We start from the raw sequence: 24,881 nt of genomic DNA on the forward strand, positions 1-24,881 counted from the left end.
CACTTTGGGTTCCACGAGAACCACTCCGCTCCAGACCTCATTACAGCCCTAGTCCAAACATGGTCAAAGAGCTGAATTCCAGAGGGGAGGAGAGAGTGACTGCCCTTGACATCAAGGCAGCATTTGATTAAGTGTGCCCTCGTAAAACTGAAGTCAATGGGAATCAGGGGGAAAGTGCTCCACTGGCTGGAGTCATACCTAGCACAAAGGAAGATGGTTGTGATGGTTGGAGATCAATCATCACAGCCCCAGGACATCGCTGCAGGAATTACTCAGGGCAGTGTCCTAGGCCCAGCCGTCTTCAGCTGCTTCATCAATGATTTTCCCTCCATCATAAGGTCAGAAGTGGGGATGTTTGCTGATGATTGCACAGTGTTCAGTTCCATTCACAACTCCTCAGATAATGGAGCAGTCCATGCCCGCATGCAGCAAGATCTGGACAACATTCAGGCTTGGGCTGATAAGTGGCAAGTAACATTTAAGATCATAAGAAATAGGGGCAGGAGTAGGCCATACGTCCCCTCAAACCTGCTCCGCCATTTAATACGATCATAGCTGATCCGATCATGGACTCAGCTCCACTTCCCCACCCGCTCCCCAAAACCCCTCATTCCCTTATCGGTTAAGAAACTGACTATCTCTGTCTTAAATTTATTCAATGTCCCAGCTTCCACAGCTCTCTGAGGCAGCGAATTCCACAGATTTACAACCCTCAGAGAGAAGAAATTTCTCCTTATCTCTGTTTTAAATGGGCGGCCCCTTATTCTAAGATCATGCCCTCTAGTTCTAGTCTCCCCCATCAGTGGAAATATCCTCTCTGCATCCACCTTGTCAAGCCCCCTCATAATCTTATACGTTTTGATAAGATTACCTCTCATTCTTCTGAATTCCAATGAGTAGAGGCCCAATCTACTCAACCTTTCCTCATAAGTCAATCCCCTCATCTCCGGAATCAACCGAGTGAACCTTCTCTGAACTGCCTCCAAAGCAAGTATATACTTTCGTAAATATGTAAATATGCACGCAGTATTCCAGGTGTGGCCTCACCAATACCCTGTATAACTGTTGCAAGACTTCCCTGCTTTTATACTCCATCCCCTTTGCAATAAAGGCCAAGATTCCATTGGCCTTCCTGATCACTTGCTGTACCTGCATACTAACCTTTTGTGTTTCATGCACCAGGACCCCCAGGTCCCACTGTACTGCAGCACTTTGCAATCTTTCTCCATTTAAATAATAACTTGCTCTTTGATTTTTTTTCTGCCAAAGTGCATGACCTCACACTTTCCACCATTATACTCCATCTGCCAAATTTTTGCCCACTCACTCAGTCTGTCTATGTCCTTTGGCAGATTATTTGTGCCACTCAAGTGCCAGGCAATAACTATCTCCAACAAGCGAGAGTCTAACCACCTCCCCTTGACATTGAACGGCATTACCATCGCTGAATCCCCCACCATCAACATCCTGGGGGTCACCATTGACCAGAAACTAACTGGACCAGCCACATAAATACTGTAGCTACAAGAGCAGGTCAGAGGCTGGGTATTCTGCGGCGAGTGTCTCACCTCCTGACTGCCCAAAGCCTTTCCACCATCTACAAGGCACAAGTCAGGAGTGTGATGGAATACTCTCCACTTGCCTGGATAAGTTGCAGCTCCAACACTCAGGAAGCTCGACACCATCCAGGACAAAGCAACACTCCATCCACCACCTTCAACATTCATTCCCTCCACCACCGGCACACCGTGGCTGCAGTATGTACCATCTACAAGATGCACTGCAGCAACTCGCCAAGGCTTCTTCGGCAGCACCTCCCAAAACCGCGAGCTCTACCACCTAGAAGGACAAGGCCTGAAAAAGTGGCAGGGAGAGGAACAGAGTCTGTGGCTCGGGAACGAGTTTGTGACGGGGACTGAGGCAATGGCTTTGGTCTTCCCGATATTCAGCTGAAGAAAATTTCTGCTTTTAAAACCCATTATTCTCTCTCACCCTGGTTGTTCTCCCTGGTACTGCCCTCATGTCCACTCCCTTAAGTCTTGGATATCTTTGTCATTAAGAGTGAGACCATCCCTTCAGCTGCCTCAGCCACTTCCCTCTCTTCCTAGCCCACCAAGCCAAACTAACTCCCCTCCATTCCTCAACTTTTCCCAAGTTTGCCTCCTGCATTAGCCCTGAACTTGCATCTTTCTCTAGTTTGTGTCCCATCTCCCATCATGCCCTGTCCAAGTTCATCTTCTCCACCTCCTGCTCCTTCGACCCGATTCACAAACTGCTGACCACCCAACATCCCTTCCTGGCCCCCATGTTAGCTGATATTGTTACCGTTCTCTCCCCTCAGATACTGCACGCGCCCTTCAAATCTGCCATCAGCCCTCTCCTCAAAACACCAACCATTCACCCCTGCCGCCACTTCTCCAACCTCCCTTTTCTCTCCAAAGTCCTTGAACGTGTTGTCGCGTCCCAAACTTGTGCCCATCTTTTTCACAACTCCATGGGCTAGATTTTCCCAAAGGCCCGATTGCCCGCCGAGACAAACCGCTGACATTTGGCGAGAAAAGCTGGCGAGAATGTCCATTTTAATGTTTAAAGTAAGTAAAACTAATCGCCAGGCGAGAAAACGGGCGTTGCACACTCATTGTCGGTGGGTTTCTCAGCGGGTAAGTGGAAAGTTAGCCAAATGGGCGGTTGCTACTGGAATGGATGGTCAGGACAAAACTTTAGTCCGAGGCTGTGGTTGGGCCAAGGGAAGGGGGAAAACTTTAAAAAGAACTTCATTAAAAAAAAATGTGCAAAGCATTCCCAAGACAGTTTTAAACCCAAGCGTCGTTTTACATTTTGAAATGATAATTAATTAACCTTTGACTGACCTTTCTTTGCAGGGCCCCCCCTGACCGCCCGGTTTAAGCAGCTTTTACAGGGCGGGTCTCTCGGCGATCTGGATGTCGGCGGTTGAGGCCAAACTTACGGCCTGGCAATTGTTCACGGCATTGCACGTGGGCGGCCTTGTCCTGGCGGGCAACTTCAGATGTGGGCAATAATGTTCAAAAACTTACGTGGAAACTCTGGCCGGGCGAAAAACCAGCTGTACCGCCGAGAAAATCACCGACAATGAAGCCAAAAGTCTGGCCCCAAGTTTGAATTCTGAAATCAGGTTTCTGCCTCTGCCACAGTACCGAAATGGCGCTAATCAAAGTCACAAATGACATCCTACACGACTGTGGTAAACGACACCTCCTCATCCTTCTCGACCTGTCTGCAGCCATTAACAAGGTTGACCATATATCCTCCTCGAATGCCTCTCCTCCATCATTCAGCTGGGTGGGTCTGCCCACGCCCGATTCCATTCTTATTGATCCAGTCGTAGCCAGAGAATCACTTGCAATGGCTTCGCTTCCTGCTCCGTTACATCATCCGAAAACACGTCACGTTCCACATGTACGCTGAAACACCCAGCTCCACCTCACCACTTCTCTTGACCCCTGGCACTGCCTCCAATTTGTCACACTGCTTGTCCGACAGCCATTACTGGACGAGCAGAAATTTCCTCCAACTAAATATCGGGGAGACAGAAAACATTGTTGTCTGGGCATACCCCTCGAACCTCTCATTCTCAAATCTGGTGAGATCTCCGACACCCCCTCATTCTCAAATCTGGGGAGGTCCCTCTAATCCTACTCACACTTCCATATCTAATAAAGCCCCAACTAACCTTTCTCAATCTCATAACTAGGGAGGTCCCTCTAACTCCCTCCACGTTCCCAAATCTGGGGGGGGGGGGGTCCCTTCGAACACTTCACACTTCTGTAACTGGAAGATCCCTCTAACCCCACTCATACACTCCCATATTTAGGAAGGCCTCTCTAATTCCTAAATCTAGGAAGGTCCCTCTAACCTTCCCAAATCTACTCAGTCTCTCCTCATAGGACAATCTCCCCCCCCCCCCCCCCCCACCCCCTCCATCCCAGGAATCAGTCTGGTGTACCTTCGTTGCATTCCCTCTATGGCAAGTATATCCTTCCTTAGGTAAGACCACCAAAACTGTACACAATACTCCCGGTGTGGTCTCATCAGGGCCCTATATAATTGCAGTAAGATGTCTTTACTCTTATACTCAAATCCTCCTGTAATAAAGGCCAACATACCATTTGCTTTAATCACTTGCTGTACCTGCCTGTTAACTTTCAGTGATTGGTGTACAAGGACACCCAGGTCCCTCTGAACACCAACATTTCCCAATCTCTCTCCATTCAAAAATACTCAGCGTTTCTATTTTTCCTAACTTCGCATTTCTCCACATTATGGCCCCAAGTTTCCACACGCTACAAAACGGGTGCCCCTCCGAGCTGGGCGCCTGTTTTTCGCGCCGGAATAAAAACGCGCGATTCTGGAGCGCTTTGCAGCTCCATGTCTGCTTGGCGCGGAGCCTACACTCGCGCCGATTTTGTAAGTGGGAGGGGGCGGGTACCATTTAAATAAGTTTTTTTTCCTGCCGGCAACCCTGCGCATGTGTGTTGGAGCGTTCGCGCACGCGCAGTGTGAAGGAAACATTGGCACGGCCATTTTTGTAGTTCTTTGTAGCTGTTTAATTTTTGAACATTCTTTAATAAAAGCACATTGCCATCAGCACATCAGCACTGAGGCTTCTTGCAGCAGTGAGAAGGTGCAGGAAGCCTCAGAAAGTTGAGGCAGCCATTTCCCGACGGCCTTTCCCCCCCCCCCCCCCCCTTGCCGTCGGGAACAGCTGCCTCCCCCCCCGCTGCAGTATGTCAGGCCCGCACTCCCTCCTCCCCCCCTGCCGTCGGGAACGAACGGCTGCCTCAACTTGTGAGGCTTCCTGCAGCATTCTCCCTGGCTGAAGCACTTTCACACAGGTAGGAAGATGGTTTATTTAATCTTTTCTTTGCTTATAAATGTTTATTCAGGTTGGATTTATTTGTATAATATTTGTATAAGTATAAATAAGGATTTATTGTCGAATTTAATGACTTCCCTTCCCCCCCACCCCACCTCGTTCTGGACGCCTAATTTGTAACCTGCGCTTGATTTTTTAATGTGTAGACAAGGTTTTTTCAGTTCTACAAAAATCTTCACTTGCTCCATTCTAAGTTAGTTTGGAGTACGTTTTCACTGTGGAAACTTTGAAATCAGGCGTCAGTGGCCGGACACGCCCCCCTTTGAAGAAAAAATTCTGTTCCAAAGTGAAACTGTTCTAACTGACTAGAACTGCAGAAAATAAAAATGTGGAGAATTGCGATTTCTAAGATAGTCTGTTCTCCACCAGTTGCTCCTAAAAATCAGGCGCAAATCATGTGGAAACTTGGGACCTATATACCATTTAACACATTCTTGTCTGCTCACCTAGCCTGTCAATATCCCCTTGAAGCCTCTTTGCATCCCCCTCACAACTCTTAAATAGCGGGGTTACATTTGCTACCTTCCAATCTGTAGGAGAGTACTTAAGGAAGTGGCCCTAGAAATAGTGGATGAATTGGTGATTATTTTCCAACAGTCTATCGACTCTGGATCAGTTCCTATGGACTGGAGGGTAGCTAATGTAACACCACTTTTTAAAAGAGAGAAAACGGGTAATTATAGACTGGTTAGCCTGACATCAGTAGTGGGTAAAATGTTGGAATCAATTATTAAAGATGAAATAGCAGCGCATTTGGAAAGCAATGACAGGATCGGTCCAAGTCAGCATGGATTTATGAAAGGGAAATTATGCTTGACAAATTTTCTGGAATTTTTTTGAGGATGTAACTAGCAGAGTGGACAAGGGAGAACCAGTGGATGTGGTGTATTTTGACTTTCAAAAGGCTTTTGACAAGGTCCCACACAAGAGATTGTTGTGCAAAATCAAAGCACATGGTATTGGGGGTATTGTACTGACGTGGATAGAGAACTGGTTGGCAGACAGGAAGCAGAGTCAGGATAAATGGGTCCTTTTCAGAATGGCAGGCAGTGGCTAGTGGGGTGCCGCAGGGCTCAGTGCCGGGACCCCAGCTATTTACAATATACATTAATGATTTAGGCGAAGGAATTGAGTGTAATATCTCCAAGTTTGCAGATGACACTAAACTGGGTGGTGGTGTGAGCTGTGAGGAGGATGCTAAGAGGCTGCAGGGTGATTTGGACAGGTTAGGCGAGTGGGCAAATGCATGGCAGATGCAGTATAATGTGGATAAATGTGAGGTTATCCACCTTGGGGGCAAAAACACAAAGGCAGATTATCTGAATGGCGGCAGATTAGGAAAAGGGGAGGTGCAACGAGACCTGGGTGTCATGGCACATCAGTCATTGAAAGTTGGCATGCAGGTACAGCAGGCAGTGAAGGCGGCAAATGGTATGTTGGCCTTCATAGCTAGGGGATTTGAATATAGGAGCAGGGAGGTCTTACTGCAGTTGTACAGGGCCTTGGTGAGGCCTCACCTGGAATATTGTGTTCAGTTTTGGTCTCCTAATCTGAGAAAGGACGTTCTTGCTTTTGAGGGAGTGCAATATAGGTTCACCAGACTGATTCCCAGGATGGGCATATGAGAGACTGGATCGACTGGGCCTGTATTCACTGGAGTTTAGAAGGATGAGAGGGGATCTCATAGAAACATAAAATTCTGACGGGACAGGACAGGTTAGATGCGGGAAGAATGTTCCCGATGATGGGGAAGTCCAGAACCAGGGGACATAATCTAAGGATAAGGGGTAGACCATTTAGGACTGAGATGAGGAGAAACTTCTTCAGTCAGAGTTGTTAACCTGTGGAATTCCCTACCGCAGAGAGTTGTTGATGCCAGTTCATTGGATATATTCAAGAGGGAGTTAGATATGGCCCTTATGGCTAAAGGGATCAAGGGGTATGGAGAGAAAGCAGGAAAGGGGTACTGAGGTGAATGATCAGCCATGATCATATTGAATGGTGGTGCAGGCTCGAAGGGCCAAATGGCCTACTCCTGCACCTATTTTCTATGTTTCAATAATGCCCGTTGCAACATCCTGTAACCAGGAATGTTGAGCTGCCATACCAGTCCCTTTTTTAGTCATGTCTCTAATAGCTGTATCATACTCCCAAGTGTCTACCTGTTCTCAGCTCACCTGCCTTTTCGCGATACTCCTTGCATTGGAAGTACGGCCAAACCTCCTTGATTACTACTTTCTAGCACTTGTTTCCCCTCTCCTTCAAATTCACTTTCTACGTTTTTGCTTTCCAATTCCAGCTTTACTTCTCTCCCTACTGAATCTATTCTCAAGTTCCCAACCCCCTGCCAAGCTAGTTTAAACCCTCCCCAACAGCACAAGCGACCCCCCGAGAATGTCTTGCAGTCACTCGGTGACATCCTTGACCCTGGCACCAGGGAGGCAATATTTCTCTGCCATTTCCTTATTCCCCTTTATAATTTCTCCTGTCTCAGGCCTGTAAGGGACCCCTATTTACATTTACCAATATCTATAGAAGATTTGAGTGTTTTAATGTCACTCGTTAGTTTACTCTCATTCTATTTTCCCTTTATCAATTTCTTGGTTCTCCTTTGCTGAATTCTAAAATCCTCCCAATCCTCAGGCTTACTAATCATTTTTGATAATGTAAGCCTCTTCCTTTGATCGAATACTATCTTTAACTTCTCTTGTTAGCCACGGTTGGACCACTTTTCCTGTGGGGTTTTGGTGCCTTAAAAGGAATGTACATTTGTTGTAAATTATGTATTCATTCTTTAAATGCTATCCATTGCCTATCTTTTAATGTAATTTCCCAATCTACCTGAGCCAACTCGCCCCTCATACCTACGTAATTTGCTTTGTTTAGATTTAAGACCCTAGTTTTGGATTTAAGTAAATCACTTTCAAATTCAATATAAAATTCTATCATATGATGGTCACTCTTCCCTAAAGGCCCCTTTATTACAAGCTTATTAATTAACCTTTCCTCATTGCACAATACTGGATTTAAAATAGCCTGTTCCTAGTTGGTTCCTCAACATACTGATCTAGAAAACCATCTTGTATAGATTCCATGAATTTGTTCTCGACACTATTACTGCAAATTTGATTTGCCCAGTCTTCATGTAGATTAAAGTTCCACATGATTACTGTATTACCCTTTTTGCATGCAATTCTAATTTCCTGATTTATACTCTGCGGTACATTACAACTACTGTCTGGGGCCGTCCCGATGTTAAATCCACCAAGCTCTTCATTGGTTCCTAATGTTGGGACATTACCATACCAAATCCTTCACAGGCTTCAGTCAACAGTGCCAAGGCTGTGTCAGAGGTTTGCTGAGGCACCATTTCCATTGGCACGTCACTGCACAGTATTGTGACAGCTGATGAACTGTGTTGGATAGCTCATGTACTTAGGGAGGCTCTCTCGACTGGACACTGCTCCTGTTCAAAGTTCATCACATGCTCATTTTGAGGATTGGGTTGTGACAGCGTTTCCTTCGACAGGCCACACAATGTCCTTACCACATTGTTCAGACAATCGTTGTGTGTGCCGCCGCCGGCCGGGAACACCACACACCATTTAGGGGATTAACCAAATGCTATTGGCTCAGAGAAATCATTTCAGCAGCCAGTTCAGTAACATTCCCCTTTAAAGTTGTAGACAGTTGAGTACTATTGGGTAATATAACAAATTAATTCCAGTAATATACGGAAATACCCAGACAGTTTTTCTCTGATGAGCTGCTCGACAGCATTCCACCACCAGTTTGAGGATGTACATTTTGCAGACAACCAGCTCGTGTCAGTCAGTACCTGGGAAATGAAATGTTAATCAAACATGTGGCAGATTCAGCTGCAGGACATTTGCAGTCACAACTTAACACAAGAGTGAGACAAGAGTAGCAAGTGTTGGTTTTTATAATTTCTTTAATACAAATGGAAATTGTTTAACTTTTCTATAATATCCAGACATTTGGATCCATACAGTTTAACAGATTTTAAAAATGAGAGAATCGCACTGAGTTTAACCATTTTGGAGAGTGGACTGAGAACCAGGTTAGTTCCATGTCCAGAACTGGGTTAGTGAATCGACCCCACGGACCGGAACTGTATCACAAACTGTCACCCCTCCCCTCCCCCCCCATCCAGCCCAAGTCCACAGGTTCCATTTTAATTGGGGCAATAAAGCCCAAACATTCTGTTATTGCCACTGACTGAAATCGGCGGCTGAACAAGTCCATCTAACCAGTGACGTACTCACAAACAGGTGAAACAAATGGCTGGCTCAGGCTGAGAGTTCACGGGTCTGAGCTCCCAGACTGTACCACACTGTTACAGGTCTGCACTTTTGTCCACTAGGTGTCGCTACCGAATGGAGGAATCGCACACTGCAACAGTTAAGCAAACACAGCATCGTATCACTTTCATGAAGTGGGAATCCATTGCATCCAGCTGTGTCCACCCGGGGTCCGGGTCAGAACAGGTGTTGATACATCAAGTGTTGGATCAGGTCCCTGAAGAATACCTGACCCCAATGACAGGATGCAAGTTTCGTTAGCTGCAGTTCATGAGTAACAATCAAAAATATAACCCGCCCGGGTGTTCATGCAGACAGATCACTGTTGTCAAACCGATCCTGGTCATATATCTCCGCAATAACCTTCCGTCCGCCGAACCACCGCCCGTTAAGAGCCTGGATAGCTTTGTGCATCTCCGAAGCCATGGAGAACTCCACAAAGATCTTGACAATCACCTCAGCGTCCTCCTCTTCGCCCTGCTTCTCCTGGTAGATGATCACACGATTCACAGCCCCAAATTTACCACATTCCTCTGTCACCTCGCCCTCCAGATCATCATCAATGTCCTCGGGACCCACCATGTTCCGCAACACCATGACTGTGGACTGAAATGAGGGGGAAAAGGTCCCGTTATTCTCCACACAGGCACCGCTCTAACCGTGTGGCCACACTGCCCACTGTATAGGACCTGGCCCACATATCAAACTCTGACTCAGACATTCCGTCCCTTGAATGTTCCACCATTCAATTACATCATGTCTCATCTGGACCTCAACTCCACTTTCCCACCGTACATCCATATCCCTTGATACCCTTGCACAACAAAAAATCTATCCACCCGAGTCTTGAAAGCTCCAATTGACCCCCCCCCCCCTCCCGCTGCAGCTTTTAGGGAAGTGTGTTCGGGATTTCCACGGCCCTTTGTGTGAAGAAGTGCATCCTGACATCATCCTTGAACGGCCTGGCTCGAATTTTATTTTGCCCCCATGTTCTGGACTCCCCCCCCCCCCCCCCCCCCAGAGGAAATAGTTTCTCTCTATCTATCCTATCAAACCCGTAAAACTTTTAAAACACCTCGATGGGTCATTCTTGGGTTGACAATCAGTAACTAGTGGGGTGCCGCAGGGATCAGTGCTGGGACCCCAACTATTTACAATCTATATTAACGACTTGGAGGAAGGGACTGAGTGCAATGTAGCCAAGTTTGCTGATGATGCAAAGATGGGAGGAAAAGCAATGTGTGAGGAGGACACAAAAATCTGCAAAAGGACATAGACAGGCTAAGTGAGTGGGCAAACATTTGGCAGATGGAGTATAATGTGGGAAAGTGTGAGGTCATGCACTTTGGCAGAAAAAAAAATCAAAGATCAAGTTATTATTTAAATGCAAAGTGCAGCAGTACAGCGAGATCTGGGGGTACTTGTGCACGAAATGCAAAAAGATAGTTGCAGATACAGCAAGTGATCAGGAAGTTGGCCTTTATTGCAAAGGGGATGGAGTATAAAAGCAGGGAAGTCTTGTTACAGCTATATAAGGTATTGGTGAGGCCACACCTGGAATACTGCGTGCAGTTTTGGTTTCCATATTTACGAAAGGATATACTTACTTTGGAGGCAGTTCAGAGAAGGTTCACTAGGTTGATTCCAGGGATGAGGGAGTTGACTTATGAGGAAAGATTGAGAAGGTTGGGTCTTTACTCATTGGAATTCAGAAGAATGAGAGGTGATCTTATCAAAACATATAAGATAACGAGGGGACTTGACAAGGTGGACGCAGGGAGGATGTTTCCACAAAGGATATTAGCTTGGATGATATGGAATCTGAATGGGTAGAGCTGCGGAACACCAAAGGGCAGAAAACGCTAGCGGGAGTTGTGTACAGACCACCAAACAGTAGTAATGAGGTTGGGGATGGCATCAAACAGGAAATTTACTGGAATTCTTTGAGGATATAACGAGCATGGTGGATAGAGGTGTACTGATGGATGTGGTGTATTTAGATTTCCAAAAGGCATTCGATAAGGTGCCACACAAAAGGTTACTACAGAAGATAAAGGTACGCGGAGTCAGAGGAAATGTATTAGCATGGATAGAGAATTGGCTGGCGAACAGAAAGCAGAGAGTCGGGATAAATGGGTCCTTTTCGGGTTGGAAGTTGGTGGTTAGTGGTGTGCCACAGGGATCGGTGCTGGGACCACAACTGTTTACAATATACAAAGATGACCTGGAAGAGGGGACAGAGTGTAGTGTAACAAAATTTGCAGATGACACTAAGATTAGTGGGAAAGTGGGTTGTGTAGAGGACACAGAGAGGCTGCAAAGAGATTTAGATAGGTTAAGCGAATGGGCTAAGGTTTGGCAGATGGAATACAATGTCGGAAAATGAGAGATCATCCACCTTGGGGAAAAAAAACAGTAAAAGGGATTATTATTTGAATGGGGAGAAATTACAACATGTTGCGGTGCAGAGGGACCTGGGGGTCCTTGTGCATGAATCCCAGAAATTTAGTTTGCAGGTGAAGCAGGTAATCAGGAAGGCGAATGGGATGTTGGCCTTCATTGCGAGAGGAATGGAGTACAAAAGCAGGGAGGTCCTGCTGCAACTGTATAGGGTATTGGTGAGGCCGCACCTGGAGTACTGCGTGCAGTTTTGGTCACCTTACTTAAGGAAGGATATACTAGCTTTGGAGAGGGTACAGAGACGATTCACTCGGCTGATTCCGGAGATGAGGGGGTTACCTTATGATGATAGATTGAGTAGACTGCGTCTTTATTTGTTGGGAGTTCAGAAGGATGAGGGGTGATCTTATAGAAACATTTAAAATAAAGAAAGGGATAGACAAGATAGAGGCAGAGAGGTTGTTTCCACTGGTCGGGGAGACTAGAACTAGGGGGCACAGCCTCAAAATACGGGGGAGCCAATTTAAAACCAAGTTGAGAAGGAATTTCTTCTCCTAGAGGATTGTGAATCTGTGGAATTCTCTGCCCAGGGAAGCAGTTGAGGCTAGCTCATTGAATGTATTCAAATCACAGATAGATAGATTTTTAACCAATAAGGGAATTAAGGGTTATGGGGAGCGGGCGGGCAAGTGGAGCTGAGTCCACGGCCAGATCAGCCATGATCTTGTTGAATGGCGGAGCAGGCTCGAGGGGCTAGATGGATTATGAAATTAGGAATGCATGCAATAATGGTACAGCAGTTATCATGGGTGACTTTAATCTACATATCGATTGGGCTAACCAAACTGGTAGCAATACGGTGGAGGAGCATTTCATGGAGTGTATAAGGGATGGTTTTCTAGACCAATATGTCGAGAAACCAACTAGACAGCTGGCCATCCAAGACTGGGTGTTGTGTAATGAGAGGATTAATTATCAATCTTGTTGTGCGAGGCCCCTTGGGGAAGAGTCACTATTATATGGTAGAATTCTTTATTAAGATGGAGAGTGACACAGTTAATTCAGAGACTAGGGTCGTGAACTTAAAGAAATGTAACTTCGATGGTATGAAACGTGATTGGCTAGGATAGACTGGCGAATGATACTTAAAGGGTTGACGGTGGATAGACAATGGCAGACATTTAAAGATCACATGGATGAACTTCAACAATTGTACATCCCTGTCTGGCATAAAGATTACACGGGGAAGGTGGCTCAACCGTGGCTAACCGTGCCTAACAAGGGAAATTAAGGAGTGTTAAAACCAAGAGGCATATAAATTGGCCAGAAAAAGCAGCAAACCTGAGGACTGGGAGAAATTTAGAATGCAGCAGAGGAGGACTAAAGGTTTAATTAGGAGGGGGAAAATAGTGTGAGAGATGAAGCTTGCAGGGAACATAAAAACTGACTGCAAAAGCTTCTATAGATATATGAAGAGAAAAAGATTAGTAAAGACAAATGTAGGTCCCTTGCAGTCAGAATCAGGTGAATTTATAATGGGGAACAAAGAAATGGCAGACCAATTGAACAAGTACTTTGGTTCTGTCTTCACTAAAGACACAAATAACCTTCTGGAAATCCTTATTAGTCAGGAAATTGTGTTCGGGAAATGGATGGGATTGAGTGCCGCTAAGTCCCCAGCGCCTGATAGTCTGCATTGGTGGTCATTTTCCAACATTCTTTCGACTCTTGATTAGTTCCTATGCATTGGAGGTTAGCTAATGTAACCCCACTTTTTAAAAAAAGAGGGAGAGAGAAAACAGGGAATTGTAGACCGACCGGTTAGCCTGACATCGGGTGTGGGGAAAATGTTGGAATCAATTATTAAAGATGAAATAGCAGCGCATTTGGAAAGCAGTGACAGGATCAGTCCAAGTCAGCATGGATTTATGAAAGGGAAATCATGCTCGACAAATCTTCGGGAATTTTTTGAGGATGTAACTAGTAGAGTGGACAAGGGAGAACCAGTGGATGTGATGTATTTGGACTTTCAAAAGGCTTTTGACAAGGTCCCGCACAAGAGATTGGTGTGCAAAATCAAAGAGGTAATGTATTGACGTGGATAGAGAACTGGTTGGCAGACAGGAAGCAAAGAGTAGGAATAAACGGGTCCTTTTCAGAATGGCAGGCAGTGGCTAGTGGGGTACCGCAAGTTTCAGTGCTGGGACCCCAGCTATTTACAATATACATCAATGATTTAGACGAAGGAATTAAATGTAATATCTCCAAGTTTTCAGATGACATTAAGCTGGGTGGGGGTGTGAGCTGTGAGGAGGATGCTAAGAGGCTGCAGGGAGACTTGGACGGGTTAGGTGAGTGGGCAAATGCATGGCAGATGCAGTATAATGTGGATAAATGTGAGGTTATCCACTTTGGTGGCAAAAACAGGAAGTCGGTTTATCTGAATGGTGACAGGTTAGGAAAAGGGGAGGTGCAACGAGACCTGGGTGTCATGTTACATCAGTCATTAAAAGTTGGCATGCAGGTACAGCAGGCGGTGAAGAAGGCAAATGGCATGTTGGCCTTCATAGCGAAAGCATTTGAGTATAGGAGCAGGGAGGTCTTGCTGCAGTTGTATAGTGTCTTGGTGAGGCCACATCTTAAATATTGTGTACAGTTTCAGTCTCCGAATCTGAGGAAGGACATTCTTGCTATTGAGGGAGTGCAGCGAAGGTTCACCAGACTGATTCCTGGGATGGCAGGAATGACATTATGAAGAAAGAGTGGATCGACTAGGCTTATATTCACTGGAATTTAGAAGAATGAGAGGGGATCTCATAGAAACATATAACATTCTGACGGGATTGGACAGGTTAGATGCAGGAAGAACGTTCCTGATGTTGGGGAAGTCCAGAACCAGGGGACATAATCTAAGGATAAGGGGTAAGCCATTTAGGACTTAGATGATGAGAAACTTCTTCACTCAGAATTGTGAACCTGTGGAATTCTCTACCACAGAAAGTTGGAGGCCAGTTCATTAGATATATTCAAAAGTGAGTTAGATGTGGCCCTTACAGCTAAAGGGATCAAGGGTTATGGAGAGAAAGCAGGAATGCGGTACTAAAGTTGCATGATCAGCCATGATCTTATTGAATGGTGGTGCAGGCTTGAAGGGACAAATGGCCTACTCCTGCACCTATTTTCCATGTTTTCACTGATGGGGGAGACTAGAACTAGAGGACATGATCTTAGAATAAGGGGCCGCCCATTTAAAAGATGAGAAGAAATTTCTTCTCTGAGGGTTGTAAATCTGTGAAATTCGCTGCCTGAGAGCTGTGGAAGCTGGGACATTGAATACATTTAAGACAGAAATAGACAGTTTCTTAAATGATAAGGGAATAAAGGGTTATGAGCAGGCAGGGAAGTGGAGCTGAGTCCATGATCAGATCAGCCATGATCTTACTGAATGGCGAAGCAGGCTCGACGGGCCGTATGGCCCACTCCTGTTCCTATTTCTTATGTTCTTATGATTATATCACCCCATATTTTCAATTCTCTAGGGAATAGAAGCCTAGTTTATAGAACCTGTCGTCATTTTGAACCCTTTAGCCCCGGTATCATTCTGGTGAATCTGCTCTGCACCAAGACCAATATACCCTCCCTGGGGTGTGGGGCCCAGGACTGGACACAGTCTCCAGCGAGGGTCTGACCGAGGCCGATATATCCTCCCTGGGGGGGGGGGGGGGGGGGAGGCCCCGGGACTGGACGCAGTGTCCAGCGAGGGTCTGAACGAGGCCGATATACCCTCCCTGGGGTATGGGGCCCAGGACTGGACAGTGTCCAGCGAGGGTCTGACCGAGGCCGATATATCCTCCCTAGGGGGGGGGGGGGGGGGGGGGGGGAGGCCCCAGGACTGGACGCAGTGTCCAGCGAGGGTCTGAACGAGGCCGATATACCCTCCCTGGGGTATGGGGCCCAGGACTGGACAGTGTCCAGCGAGGGTCTGACCGAGGCCGATATATCCGCCCTGGGGGGGGGGGTGCCGGGACTGGACAGTGTCCAGCGAGGGTCTGACCAAGATCGATATACCCCCCCTGGGGTGTGGGGGGCCAGGACTGGACAGTGTCCAGCGAGGGTCTGACCGAGGCCGATATACCCTCCCTGGGGTGTGGGGGGCCAAGGACTGGACACAGTGTCCAGCGAGGGTCTGACCGAGACCGATATATCCTCGCTGGGGTGTGGGGCCCAGGACTGGACACAGTGTCCAGCGGGGGTCTGAACGAGGCTCTGTACAACTGAAGTATCACTTCCTGCCCTTTGTATTCCAGACCCAGAGATAATGGCCGATATTCCAAAGCCGCCTTGATTAGCTTTTAGTGCCGTGCGTTCCAGGATCCCGGACCTCCGATTCAATGGCCCCCTCTTACCTCCTGCTTGCGAAGCAACTTCTGCATCACCATGTGCCTAGCGTTACTGCCAGAAATGCTCATGTGTTCCTGCTCGCTCAGCATCTCCAGCCGCTCGGTGTCCAGCAATTTCTCCTCATCCTCCTTCTTGCCTTCTGCAGCAGCGGCGACTGTTGGCGGTGTGGCCAGGACGGGGTTAACCACCCCAACCTGTGGGATGGCGACTGGCAGCGACACTGTTGGACGGGTCGGGGTCACACCTGGAGAGACAAGGTTACATCTACTGCCATGGTGCAGATAGGTTTCCCTCTAACTCACAGCAAACATTATAAAAGTTAAGGTGTCCTCATCAAAAATCAACAGCAATTACAAACTCAACAACCCCGTGAAATTTGTTTGGACTTTATATTACACTGAGTAGCTGAGGTTGGAAGGCAAGAGCGACATCAAGACTTGAAATCCTTTTAAAGCACTCTGGTTCAATGTTACAGCCCTCTCGCCAGCCCTGGACTCAAAATGCAGCTCTTCGGGATGGGTCCTCCCGTAAAAGGGGCAAGGAAGGTGACCAAATTCTCATATAGCTCAGGCTGAGGGCTGGAATTCAAGCCACAGTTAGATGGTCAGCGGGGAGACGCTGGGGGTGGGGGTGAGCTGGATGGTCAGTGGGGAGACGCTGGGGGTGGGGGTGAGCTGGATGGTCAGTGGGGACACGCTGGGGGTGGGGGTGAGCTGGATGGTCAGTGGGGGTGAGCTGGATGGTCAGTGGGGACACGCTGCGGGTGGGGGTGAGCTGGATGGTCAGTGGGGGTGAGCTGGATGATCAGTGGGGAGACACTAGATAGTCAGTGGGGAGAGGCTGGGGGTGGGGGTGAGCTGGATGGTCAGTGGGGAGACGCTGGATGGTCAGTGGGGACACGTTGGGGGTGGGGGTGAGCTGGATGGTCAGTGGGGACACGTTGGGGGTGGGGGTGAGCTGGATGGTCAGTGGGGACACGCTGGGGGTGGGGGTGAGCTGGATGGTCAGTGGGGGTGAGCTGGATGGTCAGTGGGGACACGCTGCGGGTGGGGGTGAGCTGGATGGTCAGTGGGGGTGAGCTGGATGATCAGTGGGGAGACACTGGATAGTCAGTGGGGAGAGGCTGGGGGTGGGGGTGAGCTGGATGGTCAGTGGGGAGACGCTGGGGGTGGGGGTGGGGGTGAGCTGGATGGTCAGTGGGGGTGAGCTGGATGGTCAGTGGGGAGATGCTGGGGGTGGGGGCGAGCTGGATGGTCAGTGGGGACACGCTGGGGGTGGGGGTGAGCTGGATGGTCAGTGGGGGTGAGCTGGATGGTCAGTGGGGACACGCTGCGGGTGGGGGTGAGCTGGATGGTCAGTGGGGGTGAGCTGGATGATCAGTGGGGAGACACTGGATAATCAGTGGGGAGAGGCTGGGGGTGGGGGTGAGCTGGATGGTCAGTGGGGAGACGCTGGGGGTAGGGGTGAGCTGGATGGTCAGTGGGGAGACACTGGGGGTAGGGGTCAGCTGGATGGTCAGTGGGGAGACGCTGGGTGTGAGCTGGATGGTCAGTGGGGACACGTTGGGGGTGGGGGTGAGCTGGATGGTCAGTGGGGAGACGCTGGATGGTCAGTGGGGACACGCTGCGGGTGGGGGTGAGCTGGATGGTCAGTGGGGACAGGCTGGGGGTGGGGGTGAGCTGGATGGTCAGTGGGGAGACGCTGGGGGTGGGGATGAGCTGGATGGTCAGTGGGGACACGCTGGGGGTGGGGGTGTGCTGGATGGTCAGTGGGGGTGAGCTGGATGGTCAGTGGGGGTGAGCTGGATGGTCAGTGGGGGTGAGCTGCGGGTGGGGGTGAGTTGGATGGTCAGTGGGGGTGAGCTGGATGATCAGTGGGGAGACACTGGATAGTCAGTGGGGAGAGGCTGGGGGTAGGGGTGAGCTGGATGGTCAGTGGGGAGACGCTGGGGGTAGGGGTGAGCTGGATGGTCAGTGGGGAGACGCTGGGGGTGGGGGTCATCTGGATGGTCAGTGGGGAGACGCTGGGGGTGAGCTGGATGGTCAGTGGGGACACGTTGGGGGTGGGGGTGAGCTGGATGGTCAGTGGGGAGACGCTGGGGGTGGGGATGAGCTGGAAAGTCAGTGGGGGTGAGCTGGATGGTCAGTGGGGGTGAGCTGGATGGTCAGTGGGGGTGAGCTGGATGGTGAGTGGGGGTGAGCTGGATGGTCAGTGGGGGTGAGCTGGATGGTCAGTGGGGGTGAGCTGGATGGTCAGTGGGGGTGAGCTGGATGGTCAGTGGGGGTGAGCTGGATGGTCAGTGGGGGTGAGCTGGATGGTCAGTGGGGGTGAGCTGGATGGTCAGTGGGGGTGAGCTGGATGGTCAGTGGGGGTGAGCTGGATGGTCAGTGGGGGTGAGCTGGATGGTCAGTGGGGGTGAGCTGGATGGTCAGTGGGGGTGAGCTGGATGGTCAGTGGGGGTGAGCTGGATGGTCAGTGGGGGTGAGCTGGATGGTCAGTGGGGGTGAGCTGGATGGTCAGTGGGGGTGAGCTGGATGGTCAGTGGGGGTGAGCTGGATGGTCAGTGGGGGTGAGCTGGATGGTCAGTGGGGGTGAGCTGGATGGTCAGTGGGGGTGAGCTGGATGGTGAGTGGGGGTGAGCTGGATGGTGAGTGGGGGTGAGCTGGATGGTGAGTGGGGGTGAGCTGGATGGTCAGTGGGGGTGAGCTGGATGGTCAGTGGGGGTGAGCTGGATGGTCAGTGGGGGTGAGCTGGATGGTCAGTGGGGGTGAGCTGGATGGTCAGTGGGGGTGAGCTGGATGGTCAGTGGGGGTGAGCTGGATGGTCAGTGGGGGTGAGCTGGATGGTCAGTGGGGGTGAGCTGGATGGTCAGTGGGGGTGAGCTGGATGGTCAGTGGGGGTGAGCTGGATGGTCAGTGGGGGTGAGCTGGATGGTCAGTGGGGGTGAGCTGGATGGTCAGTGGGGGTGAGCTGGATGGTCAGTGGGGGTGAGCTGGATGGTCAGTGGGGGTGAGCTGGATGGTCAGTGGGGGTGAGCTGGATGGTCAGTGGGGGTGAGCTGGATGGTCAGTGGGGGTGAGCTGGATGGTCAGTGGGGGTGAGCTGGATGGTCAGTGGGGGTGAGCTGGATGGTCAGTGGGGACACGCTGCGGGTGGGGGTGAGCTGGATGGTCAGTGGGGACACGCTTGGGGTGGGGGTGTGCTGGATGGTCAGTGGGGGTGAGCTGGATGGTCAGTGGGGGTGAGCTGGATGGTCAGTGCGGGTGAGCTGGATGGTGGGTGGGGGTGAGCTGGATGGTCAGTGGGGAGACGCTGGGGGTGGGGGTGAGCTGGATGGTCAGTGGGGAGACGCCAGGGAGTGGGGGTGAGCTGGATGGTCAGTGGGAACATGCTGGATAGTCAGTGGGGAAGACGCTGGGGATGGGGCTGAGCTGGATGGTCAGTGGGGACACGCTGGGGGTGGGGGTGTGCTGGATGGTCAGTGGGGGTGAGCTGGATGGTCAGTGGGGACACGCTGAGGGTGAGGGTGAGCTGGATGGTCAGTGGGGGTGAGCTGGATGATCAGTGGGGAGACGCTGGGGTTAGGGGTGAGCTGGATGGTCAGTGGGGAGACGCTGGGGGTGGGGGTCAGCTGGATGGTCAGTGGGGAGACGCTGAGGGTGAGCTGGATGGTCAGTGGGGACACGTTGGGGGTGGGGGTGAGCTGGATGGTCAGTGGGGAGACGCTGGATGGTCAGTGGGGACACGCTGCGGGTGGGGGTGAGCTGGATGGTCAGTGGGGGTGTGCTGGATGATCAGTGGGGAGACGCTGGGGTTAGGGGTGAGCTGGATGGTCAGTGGGGAGACGCTGGGGGTGGGGGTCAGCTGGATGGTCAGTGGGGAGATGCTGAGGGTGAGCTGGATGGTCAGTGGGGACACGTTGGGGGTGGAGGTGAGCTGGATGGTCAGTGGGGAGACGCTGGGGGTGGGGATGAGTTGGATGGTCAGTGGGGAGACGCTGGGGGTGGGGGTGAGCTGGATCGTCAGTGGGGAGATGTTGGGGGTGAGGGTGAGTTGGATGGTCAGTGGGGACAGGCTGGGGGTGGGGGTGAGCTGGATGGTCAATGGGGAGACGCAGGATGGTAAGTGGGGAGACGCTGGGGGTGGGGATGAGCAGGATGGTCAGTGGGGAGACGCTGGGGTTGGGGGTGAGCTGGATGGTCAGTGGGGAGACGCTGGGGGTGGGGGTGAGCTGGATGGTCAGTGGGGAGACGTTGGGGGTGGGGGTGAGCTGGATGGTCAGTGGGGGTGAGTTGGATGGTCACGGGGTGTGGGGGTGAGCTGGACAGTCAGTGGGGAGATGCTGGGGGTGGGGGTGAGCTGGACGGTCAGTGGGAGTGAGCTGGATGGTCAGTGAGGGTGAGCTGGATGGTCAGTGGGGAGACGCTGGGGGTGGGGTTGAGCTGGATTGTCAGTGGGGACACGCTGCGGGTGGGGGTGAGCTGGATGGTCAGTGGGGACACGCTGGGGGTGGGGGTGAGCTGGGTGGTCAGTGGGGACACGCTGGGGGTGGGGGTGAGCTGGATGGTCAGTGGGAGTGAGCTGGATGGTCAGTGGGGACACGCTGGGGGTGGGGGTGAGCTGGATGGTCAGTGGGGAGATGCTGGAAGTGGGGGTGAGCTGGATGGTCAGTGGGGAGACGCTGGGGGTGTGGGGGTAAGCTGGATGGTCAGTGGGGTGACGCTAGGGAGTGGGGGTGAGCTGGATGGTCAGTGGAGACATGCTGGATAGTCAGTGGGGAGACGCTGGGGGTGGGGGTGAGCTGGATGGTCAGTGGGGACACGCTGGGGGTGGGGTGTGCTGGATGGTCAGTGGGGGTGAGTTGGATGGTCAGTGGGGACACGCTGCGGGTGGGGTTGAGCTGGATGGTCAGTGGGGGTAAGCTGGATGATTAGTGGGGAGACGCTGAGGGTAGGGGTGAGCTGGATGGTCAGTGGGGAGACGCTGGGGGTGGGGGTCAGCTGGATGGTCAGTGGGGAGACGCTGGGGGTGAGCTGGATGGTCAGTGGCGTCCCACGTTGGGGGTGCGGATGAGCTGGATGGTCAGTGGGGAGACGCTGGGGGTGGGGGTGAGCTGGATGGTCAGTGGGGAGACGCTGGGGGTGGGGGTCAGCTGGATGGTCAGTGGGGAGACGCTGGGGGTGAGCTGGATGGTCCGTGGGGAGATGTTGGGGGTGGGGGTGAGTTGGATGGTCAGTGGGGAGACGCGGGGGGTGGGGGTGAGCTGGATGGTCAGTGGAGAGATGCTGGGGGTGGGGGTGAGCTGGATAGTCAGTGGGGACATGCTGGGTGTGGGGGTCAGCTGGATGGTCAGTGGGGAGACGCTGGGGGTGAGCTGGATGGTCAGTGGGGAGACGCTGGATGGTCAGTGGGCAGACGCTGGGGGTGAGCTGGATGGTCAGTGGGGACACGCTGGGTGTGGGGGTGAGCTGGATGGTCAGTGGGGAGACGCTGGGCGTGGTGATGAGCTGGATGGTCAGTGGGAAGATGCTGGGGGTGGGGGTGAGCTAGATGGTCAGTGGGGACACGCTGGGTGTGGGGGTGAGCTGGATGGTCAGTGGGGAGACGCTGGGGGTGGGGGTGAGCTGGATGGCCAGTGGGGAGATGCTGGGAGTGGGGGTGAGCTGGATGGTCAGTGGGGACATGCTGGGGGTGGGGGTGAGCTGGATGGTCAGTGGGGGTGAGCTGGGGGTGGGGGTGAGCTGGATGGTCAGTGGAGAGATGCTGGGGGTGGGGGTGAGCTGGATGGTCAGTGGGGAGATGCTGGGGGTGGGGATAAGCTGGATGGTCAGTGGGGAGACGCTGGGAGTGGGGGTGAGCTGGATGGTCAGTGGGGAGACGCTGGGGGTGGGGTTGAGCTGGATGGTCAGTGGGGAGACGCTGGGAGTGGGGGTGAGCTGGATGGTCAGTGGGGAGACGCTAGGGGTGGGGGTGAACTGGATGGTCAGTGGGGAGACGCTGGGAGTGGGGGTGAGCTGGATGGTCCGTGGGGAGATGTTGGGGGTGGGGGTGAGTTGGATGGTCAGTGGGGACACGCTGGGGGTGGGGGTGAGCTGGATTGTCAGTGGGGAGACGCTGGGGGTGGGGATGAGCAGGATGGTCAGTGGGGAGATGCTGGGGGTGGGGGTGAGCTGGATGGTCTGTGGGGGTGAGCTGGATGGTCAGTGGGGGTGAGCTGCATGGTCAGTGGGGGTGAGCTGGATGGTCAGTGGGGGCATGCTGGGGGTGGGGGTGAGCTGGATGGTCAGTGGGGAGGACGCTGGGGGTGGGGGTGTGCTGGATGGTCAGTGGGGGTGAGCTGGATGATCAGTGGGGGTGAGCTGGATGGTCAGTGGGGAGATGCTGGGGGTGGGGGTGAGCTAGATGGTCAGTGGGGAGATGCTGGGAGTGGGGGTGAGCTGGATGGTCAGTGGGGGTGAGCTGGATGGACAGTGGTGGTGAGCTGGGGGTGGGGGTGAGCTGGATGGTCAGTGGGGATGAGCTGGATGTTCAGTGGGGACACGCTGGGGGTGAGGCGGAGCTGGATGGTCAGTGGGGAGACGCTGAGGGTGGGGGTGAGCTGGATGGTCAGTGGGGGTGAGCTGGATGGTCAGTGGGGAGATGCTGGGAGTGGGGGTGAGCTGAATGGTCAGTGGGGGTGAGCTGAATGGTCAGTGGGGAGATGCTGGGGTGGGGGTGAGCTGGATGGTCAGTGGGGGTGAGCTGGATGGACAGTGGGGACATGCTGGGGGTGGGGGGTCAGCTGGATGGTCAGTGGGGAGATGCTGGGAGTGGGGGTGAGCTGGATGGTCAGTGGGGGTGAGCTGGATGGTCAGTGGGGGTGAGCTGGATGGTCAGTGGGGGTGAGCTGGATGGTCAGTGGGGAGACGCGGGAGGTGGGGGTGAGCTGGATGGTCAGTGGGGAGATGCTGGGAGTGGGGGTGATCTGGATGGTCAGTGGGGGTGAGCTGGATGGTCAGTGGGGGTGAGCTGGATGATCAGTGTGGGTGAGCTGGATGGTCAGTGGGGAGACGCTGAGGTGGGGGTGAGCTGGATGGTCAGTGGGGGTGAGCTGGATGGTCAGTGGGGGTGAGCTGGATGGTCAGTGGGGGTGAGCTGGATGGTCAGTGGGGAGACGCGGGAGGTGGGGGTGAGCTGGATGGTCAGTGGGGAGATGCTGGGAGTGGGGGTGAGCTGGATGGTCAGTGGGGGTGAGCTGGATGATCAGTGGGGGTGAGCTGGATGGTCAGTGGGGGTGAGCTGGATGGTCAGTGGGGAGACGCTGGGGTGGGGTGAGCTGGATGGTCAGTGGGGGTGAGCTGGATGGACAGTGGGGACATGCTGGGGGTGGGGGTCAGCTGTATGGTCAGTGGGGAGATGCTGGGAGTGGGGGTGAGCTGGATGGTCCGTGGGGATGAGTTGGATGGTCAGTGGGGGTGAGCTGGATGGTCAGTGGGGAGATGCGGGAGGTGGGGGTGAGCTGGATGGTCAGTGGGGACACGCTGGGGGTGGGGGTGAGCTGGATGGTCAGTGGGGACACGCTGGGAGTGGGGGTGAGCTGGATGGTCAGTGGGGGTGAGCTGGATGGTCAGTGGGGCGACGCTCGGGGTGGGGGTGAGCTGGATGGTCACTGGGGACACGCTGGGGGTGGGGGTGAGCTGGATAGTCAGTGGGGACACGCTGGGGGTGGGGGTGAGCTAGATGGTCAGTGGGGACACGCTGGGTGTGGGGGTGAGCTGGATGGTCAGTGGGGAGACGCTGGGGGTGGGGGTGAGCTGGATGGTCAGTGGGGGTGAGCTGGATGGTCAGTGGGGAGATGCTGGGAGTGGGGGTGAGCTGGATGGTCAGTGGGGACATGCTGGGGGTGGGGGTGAGCTGGATGGTCAGTGGGGAGACGCTGGATGGTCAGTGGGGAGATACTGGGGGTGGGGGTGAGCTGGATGGTCAGTGGGGGTGAGCTGGACAGTCAGTGGGGACATGCTGGGAGTGGGGGTGAGCTGGGTGGTCAGTGGGGGTGAGCTGGATGGTCAGTGGGGAGATGCTGGGAGTGGGGGTGAGCTGGATGGTCAGTGGGGACATGCTGGGAGTGGGGGTGAGCTGGATGGTCAGTGGGGACATGCTGGGAGTGGGGGTGAGCTGGATGGTCAGTGGGGAGACGCTGGGGGTGGGGGTGAGCTGGATTGTCAGTGGGGACACGCTGGGGGTGGGGGTGAGCTGGATGGTCAGTGGGAAGACACGGGGGGTGGGGGTGAGCTGGATAGTCAGTGGGGGTGAGCTGGATGGTCAGTGGGGAGGACGCTGGGGGTGGGGGTGTGCTGGATGGTCAGTGGGGGTGAGCTGGATGGTCAGTGGGGGTGAGCTGGATGGTCAGTGGGGAGATGCTGGGGGTGGGGGTGAGCTGGATGGACAGTGGGGACATGCTGGGGGTGGGGGGTCAGCTGGATGGTCAGTGGGGAGATGCTGGGAGTGGGGGTGAGCTGGATGGTCAGTGGGGGTGAGCTGGATGGTCAGTGGGGGTGAGCTGGATGGTCAGTGGGGAGACGCGGGAGGTGGGGGTGAGCTGGTTGGTCAGTGGGGAGATGCTGGGAGTGGGGGTGATCTGGATGGTCAGTGGGGGTGAGCTGGATGGTCAGTGGGGGTGAGCTGGATGATCAGTGTGGGTGAGCTGGATGGTCAGTGGGGAGACGCTGAGGTGGGGGTGAGCTGGATGGTCAGTGGGGGTGAGCTGGATGGTCAGTGGGGGTGAGCTGGATGGTCAGTGGGGGTGAGCTGGATGGTCAGTGGGGAGACGCGGGAGGTGGGGGTGAGCTGGATGGTCAGTGGGG

General features: G+C 52.9%; 1 protein-coding gene across 2 annotated transcripts in view; it reads right to left on the reverse strand.

Annotated features, from left to right (window-relative positions):
* Positions 1 to 8,849: 8,849 nt before the first annotated feature.
* LOC139264787 (poly(U)-binding-splicing factor PUF60) overlaps positions 8,850 to 24,881 on the reverse strand; it is a 179,663-nt gene continuing 163,631 nt past the window's right edge. For both annotated transcript variants that reach the window (XM_070881926.1, XM_070881925.1), the window contains 2 exons: positions 16,044 to 16,282; positions 8,850 to 9,843 (listed from right to left, as the gene is read on the reverse strand). In XM_070881926.1, the coding sequence (XP_070738027.1) occupies positions 9,544 to 9,843; positions 16,044 to 16,282 (539 nt within the window). In that variant the 3' untranslated portion in view covers positions 8,850 to 9,543. The remainder of the gene's footprint in view (positions 9,844 to 16,043; positions 16,283 to 24,881) is intronic.

This window comes from Pristiophorus japonicus, chromosome 5 (genome assembly GCF_044704955.1).
Source record: "Pristiophorus japonicus isolate sPriJap1 chromosome 5, sPriJap1.hap1, whole genome shotgun sequence".
NCBI classification, from domain to species: Eukaryota; Metazoa; Chordata; class Chondrichthyes; family Pristiophoridae; genus Pristiophorus; species Pristiophorus japonicus.